The sequence below is a fragment of the Portunus trituberculatus genome, chromosome 41 (genome assembly GCF_017591435.1).
Source record: "Portunus trituberculatus isolate SZX2019 chromosome 41, ASM1759143v1, whole genome shotgun sequence".
Classification (NCBI taxonomy): Eukaryota; Metazoa; Arthropoda; class Malacostraca; order Decapoda; family Portunidae; genus Portunus; species Portunus trituberculatus.
Window position 1 is genome coordinate 16,196,432 of NC_059295.1, and position 7,009 is coordinate 16,203,440.

The window sequence follows — 7,009 nt, forward strand, 5'->3', positions numbered from 1 at the left end:
AGCGGCAGGAATATCATTAAAATACAGGTTTCAAAGAGTTATAAGCCGCGATATGTGGTGTGAGTTGGAGTGCATCATCAGAGAAACTCGTCTGACGGAAGCAATACGGGTGACGAATAGCTGGCACCGCAACTCAGGGTGCCATTCGGGAAGGGGAGGTGCAGGAGGAGGGGGCCGAGGGCGGGGAGGGTAAGGGGGGGAAGGAGCAAGCCAGGCAGCACCACCGCCACCACCACCGCCGCCGCCAGGTCAGTCTACAGTGAACCGTGGTCGTGAGCGTTTCCGTGGCGTCCGTCCTCGTCTCTGTTCCTTCTCTCTCTTCTTTCTCACACCCGCTCACCACCACCACTACCACCACCACCATACTCACCTCCACCCCCAACACCGCCATCATGCTCATGCCCGGCGCGCTGCCCGCTTCCATGTCCTCTGCCATCACCTCGCCCACGTTGCACCATCAGGCGTTAGAAGGCGTGAACCAGAAGGACACCACCTTCACCAAGATCTTCGTCGGCGGTCTGCCTTACCACACCACCGACAAGTCCCTGCGCGAGCACTTCGAGGTGTATGGCGAGATCGAGGAGGCGGTGGTCATCACGGACAGACAGACGGGAAAGAGTCGAGGCTACGGGTTTGTAAGTATACACACACACACAAACACACACACACGTCATACTATATTGAACTACCGCCGCTCATCTGGCATAGTATATTTTTTTGTGTGTTTTTATTATTTTTTCATGCAGTGCCCTCCTTTAGCTCCTCCTCCTCCTCCTCCTCCTCCTGGTGGTGGTATTATGTGTAAGGTTACGTATGTGTACTGTTGTGTTCTAGAAGCGACTGTGTCACTCTCAGCGGCCAGTCGGCGTCAGTCTGTCAGTCAGGGAAGTGGCGGGATGGTTGTGACTAGGAATAATCACGCAGAGTTTTGTAATGTTAATTTTTATTGCTTTCGCTCGTGCAGTACGGTACGTTTATTTTGGCTGTGTTGTTCTCTCTCTCTCTCTCTCTCTCTCTCTCTCTCTCTCTCTCTCTCTCTCTCTCCAGGATGCGCTATCTTCTGTCCCAGCTGGTTATCTTTGCCACATCCAACCAACCCGCGCTGTACTACCCTCTCTCTCTCTCTCTCTCTCTCTCTCTCTCTCTCTCTCTCTCTCTCTTAGGTAGCGTGTCGTTGCAGTGTATTGATGACGAGGTGTAAATTGTTTTAGGTATGGTTCTCTCTCTCTCTCTCTCTCTCTCTCTCTCTCTCTCTCTCTCTCTCTGCAGTGACCACGTAAAAAAGTAAAAAAAACAACACTACTGATGAATTTTGAATCAAGTCATGTGTGTTTTTACTGAGCAGGAGAGAGAGAGAGAGAGAGAGGTGAGGGAGTGGAAGGGGAGGCATGTAAGATCACGCACTTCACACATACAGTATTCCATGACATTATTATTATTTTTTACGTTATTTCTTTTTATCTTTTTATTTTTTAACCTTCTCCTGTTTACTCTCCTTACCCACTTACTCACTCACTCTCTCTCTCTCTCTTTTTTTTCCCTTAGTCTACACGCTCGTCTGTCCATATCTGCCTACCTGCACTCAATATTCTCTCTCTCTCTCTCTCTCTCTCTCTCTCTCTCTCTTACGTACACACTCAAACAAATCCACTCACTTAGCCTCTCACTCATCCACTCTCTCTCTCACACACACTGTTAGTTATCAGCAGCAGTCAACCACTCACTCACTCACGCCCATGCTCACTGTTATTGCCAACACACACACACACACACACACACACACACACACACACACACACACACACACACATACACAACATAGGTAGGCAATTTATTCAAGGATGGATGCTGAGAGAGAGAGAGAGAGAGAGAGAGAGAGAGAGAGAGAGAGATTACATCCCCCTCTTCTACTCTTTCCTCCTCTATCTATGCTTTTCCCTGCGTGTTTACCCCCTGAGAGAGAGAGAGAGAGAGAGAGAGAGAATGAAACTAACGAGATGAAGAAAGAAGGATCGAGAAAAAAAAAAAAGAAGGAAGAAGAGGAAGAGGAGAAGAAGGAGGAAGGATGAGAATACCTCTTTTTTTTTTTTCCTCCTCCCCTTTTTTTTCTCCCTGTCTGTTTTGCTTAATGTTTTCTTTCTCCTGTGAAGTACTTCCCGTAGGAGGGGTGAGGGGAGGTGGGGAAGAGGAAATAGGGGAGGGGGGAGTGAAGGGGGAACGAAGGGTAGAGGTGTTTTGTGAATGGGAGGAGCTTTTGTAGAAGGTAGGAAAGAGAGAGAGAGAGAGAGAGGAAGGGAGAGGAGGAAGATAAGAGAATGGGAGGAAGAGGAGAATAGGAGCTAGGGAGAAGACAAAAGACATGGTGAAGAGGAGGAGGAAGAGTAGGGATGTAAAGACTGAGAGAGAGAGAGAGAGAGAGAGAGAGAGAGAGAGAGAGAGAGAGAGGACGAAAATATAGGTAAGGTTAGGTAGAAAGAGAAGCAGCAGGAATAGGAAGAAGGCAACAAGGAGAAGGAAGACAAAGAAGAGGAAGAGGAAGAAGAAGGAAGAAGGTGTAGTTAGATTAGATACAGCTATAGAAGAAGGAAGGAAGAGTAGGACGAAGACGAGGAGATTGAAGGAGGAAGAGGAGAAGAAGGTAGCTTAGATTAAGTGATTAGGTTAGGTTAGGTTAGTTACATCAACACTAGTAAAAGAGGAGGAGGAGGAGGAGGAGAAGGAATTAAAGGTAGGTAATGCTGCGGAAGGAGAAGGAAGAGTAGGAAGAAGAGGAAGAGGTTGAAGGAGGAGTAGGAGTTAGGATATAGCTATTACATTAGGTACATTAAAACATCTAGAGAGAGGAGGAGGAGGAGGAGGAGGAGGAAGGTAGGTGTTGCTGCAGGAGGAGAAGGAAAAGTAGGAAGAAGACGACGACCAGGAGAAGGAGGAGGAGGAGGAGCATTCGTATGGCAGAGAGCCACGCTGGGACTAATGCTACTATTTTGGTCTGACTGCCGCTGCTCCCTGCGAGGCGAACTTCCCTGTCACACCCTGCCCTCCCCTGCCCCGTGCCCCCTGCCATACCCCCAGCCGTGCCCTTTAGTGCCCTACCATTCCCTTCCCTGCTACCTCCCACTGCCACTGTCGTCTCTCTCTCGCTCTCCCCTCCCTCTCCACCCGTACCTCCTCTCTCTCTCTCTCTCTCTCTCTCTCTCTCTCTCTCTCTCTCTCTCTCTCTCTCTCTCTACGAGCTAACTTTGTCGTCTTCTGTATTTTCTTCTTTCTTTTCGTCTTTTCTTAATTTATTTTTGCTTGTGTGTTTTTTTTTTTTTTGCTCATTTTTCTCTTCTTTCTTTCTGTCTTTCCGTCTCGTCTCTTTTTTTCTTTCTATTTTCGTTTTATTTTCTTCATTCTTTCCTTGTCTTGTTTTTCCGCTCTCCAATTGCTTCCTTATTTCCTTGTTTTCTTTTCTGATTTTTTCTCTTTTCTTCCTTATTTTTTTTCTGTGTTTTTGTCCTCCCTTTCCTTCCTTCTTCCTTCTTCCTTCTTCCTGGCCCCCTCTTCCCCTCTCTTTTTTTTTCTTCTCTCTTATATCTCAGTCTTTAATTTATATTTCCTCTTTCATTAAATTTCTATTACATTTTTTTTTCCATGACATTTTTTCCCTTACCCTACTGTCTTTTCTGCTACATTTCTTATTTTTTTCCTTAATTTAATTCCTGTCTGCTCTCTCTCTCTCTCTCTCTCTCTCTCCAGCTCCCTCTGTCGCCTGTTGCAGTGCCTCCTCACTCCTCCCTTCCCCCTCTCCCTCTTTCTTCCTTTTCCTCCCTCCTTTGCCAGCTCCCTCTCTCTCTCTCTCTCTCTCTCTCTCTCTCTCTCTCTCTCTCTCTCTCTCTCGTCCTCACTGTTCCCTACCATCTCCCTCTCTCTTCCCGTGCCATTACTTTCCTCCTCCTCCTCCTCCTCCTCCTCCTCCTCCTCCTACTACTTTTCCTCCTCCCTCCTCCTCCTCCTCCTCCTCCTCCTCCTCCTCCTCTTTTTCTTGCTTTTCTCTCTTCTCCGTCACACTGCATTGGGTTGTTGCTCTCTCTCTCTCTCTCTCTCTCTCTCTCTCTCTCTCTCTCTCTCTCTCTCTCTCTCTCTCTCTCTCTCACACACACACACACACACACACACACACACACACACACAAACACATCTTTTCCTGTAGTGTCTGTAACGAGAGAGAGAGAGAGAGAGAGAGAGAGAGAGAGATTAAAGTTTTCTCGACTAAAAACCAATATTGGAATAATTAAGGTTTAGGTAACCAATGTTATCTTCTTATCAGTAGAGGGAATTTTATAGTGTAAAAATATTCTGGCTTTATATGTTGTTGGTAAGAATATATACAATTTAGATAGTTACTTGTGATTTTATACACATTACCATTATTATTACGTATAGTGTGTGTGCAGACTAGGTTAGGTTAGGTTAGGTTAGGTTAAGTTTCACCACGACCATTTTTCAAGTCCCCTTTAGACAATTAGCTGGGTTTTCAAGACAGTTTCTCCTTATGATCTTGCTAATCCATCACCAAAACCATAAAAGTACCCTTAAAAACATGAGTATCTTCAATTAGAGCCTTTGGAAATAGTGGTTGTGAGAGTGCAAAGCGTTTCTGAGTAGGGCTGTAAGTTAGATCAGGTTAGGTGGAAGAAGGTTTACTGCTAATGACTGTTAAGATGTGGTCAGGTCAGGTTAGGTTAGGTCAGGTCAGGTCATGGTATAGGTAGGATAATGTTTTATAGTGTATGTGTAGACTATATAGTTTAGGTTAAGTGAGTTCAGGTTAGGTGGAAGAAGGTTAGGTCATGGTATAGGTAGGAGAATGTTTTATAGTGTATGTACAGACTAGCTTAGGTTAGGTCAGGTTAGGTGAAGGAAGGTTTACTGCGAATGAATGTAAGATGTGGTCATGTTAGGTTAGGTCAGGTCATGGTAGGTAGGAGAATGGGAGAAGAATGTTACTGTAAGGCGTGGTCAGGTCAGGTTAGGTTAGGTGAAGTCGAGTTATGTGGTAGAAGATTTACTGATAATGACTGTAAGGGGTGGTTAGGTTAGATTAAGTTAGGTCATCTCAAGTAAGGTGGTAGAAGATTTACTGATAATGACTGTAAGGTTAGGTTAGGTTAGGTTAGGTCAGGTCAGGTCAAGAAAGGTGGTAGAAGATTTACTGCTGGTGACGATACATGCGTGGTCAGAAGTCGAGTTGATCGTTGGTGTTTGTTGGTTTCACGTGTGTTTGCCTTTATTTCCAAGTGCTCAAACCTGCCGACTAGCTTCGCAAAACACGTGGTAACTGATATTTATGAATTCTTAAACTACGAGTAATCTTCCGCCCTCATTTCTTTTACATTGAAGAGTAAAGCTTTCTGATCTATTGCTTATCTTAACACAACCTGAATAATGATGAACTGCTAGTTTATGTTAAGTTAACCCGCTTTCACTGATACTCTGTGTTTTTTTCCTCAATTTTTGTGTCATGAGATCTGTTCCTTATCTCTTCACGGAGCATAATACTGACAGATCATTTAAATACTCTTCTCTTTTATTTCCACTCCGTTGTTGTGCTTTTGTTCAACTATTAAGCTCCCATATCTGCTTCTTTTCTCTTTACGGAACTCTGAATATTGATGGATAATTAAATAACCTCTTTTTATTTCCACTTTGTTCTTGTGTTTTCGTTCAACTCTTAAACTCCCATACCTGCTCCTCCTCTCCTTACGGACCTCTAAATATTGATAGTTTCTTAGGCACCTATTCTGAAACACTTCTACGCCACATTTCCAGTATTTTCCAAGGGCTCCAGTTAAAGTGTTACGGCTTTTTAAGGGTGTGTCTATAATTCTAGTGACATGTTAATAAGGTTTCTGCATTGCCAATAGGAAAAAATACTCTTTAAAACGTGGCTAATCGTCTCTCTGTGGCCTTTGTAGATGATGGCAGTGAGAGAAGGAAGCGTTTCTGAATAAGGCGTTTAGATCTGAAGTGACGTGCGTTCACTTACACTGTTTTGTTTTCCTTCAGTTTTAAGCTCCGTTATCTGCTCGGTATCCCTTTTCCAAACCCTAACTTCGAGTGTCCTGCTTTCATTCCCACTGTTACGCGTTTGTATGTCTCCCCATCGACTAACAACATCACGAAGCTTCAATATTGAGAGCCTCTTAGCAGACTTCGAGGAGCTAAACGTGGCTTTATTTCCGCAGCGTTACAGTGGATGTGCCTCTCCTCAGTTTTTCCTCTGATCTGCTCCCCACTCCCCATAGTCTCCTTACAGAATCTGACAACTGGTAGACTTTTAAAGGTCATAGGACTGATAATTGATAGAATGTGGAAAGGTTACACGTGTTGAGATTGAAGCAAAGTGTCCAACTCAGTGAAGGAAGGGGAGGTTTAATGCCTTCATATAAATCAATAATAATAATAGTAGTAGTAGTAGTAGTAGTAGTAGTAGTAGTAGTAGTAGTAGTAGTAGTCCTCTCGATTTTTTTCTCCTTATTCCACTTCCTGTTTTTCATTCTCATTTTCTGAAGTTTGTTTATTATTTTTTGTGGAACGACACCATAAACTACCTCTTTTCTAAATACATTTTCTTATATCCATTTCTTTCCACGAGAAAAGGAAAAAAAAAACATCTACGTATTATAACAAACAAAGATTTTCCTCCCCCAATCCTTTCACGGCTGCGTGCAACAATAAACGACACAAAAATTAATGTATAGCAACTTTATAGACATCTACCAAACAGAACAGAGTGAAAAGAGAGAACAGATTTAGCAACTTCTGGGTAATACAACGTTCAGCTGTGGATGAAGATCAAAGAAATGTCTCTTAAGTGATTAGTAATTAAGTAAAGGTGCATCCAAAATAAGTTAACCCCTTTTAGTACCATGACGCGTTTTCATATTCATTCTGGTTACTATTTTGGCGATTTTATACAGCATCAGAAACATTTGTTAGGGTTAGAATAATAATGAATCTGGCCATT

At 43.6% G+C, this 7,009-nt stretch overlaps 1 protein-coding gene across 5 annotated transcripts in view; it reads left to right on the forward strand.

The window, feature by feature from the left end:
* The first annotated feature begins 240 nt into the window (after positions 1-240).
* LOC123517094 (RNA-binding protein 24-like) overlaps positions 241-7,009 on the forward strand; it is a 97,674-nt gene continuing 90,905 nt past the window's right edge. For 3 of the 5 annotated variants that reach the window (XM_045276979.1, XM_045276982.1, XM_045276980.1), the window contains exon 1: positions 241-635. In XM_045276979.1, coding sequence (XP_045132914.1) covers positions 393-635 — 243 coding nt within the window. In that variant the 5' untranslated portion in view covers positions 241-392. The remainder of the gene's footprint in view (positions 636-7,009) is intronic. The other 2 variants (XM_045276981.1, XM_045276983.1) reach the window with 1 other exon arrangement.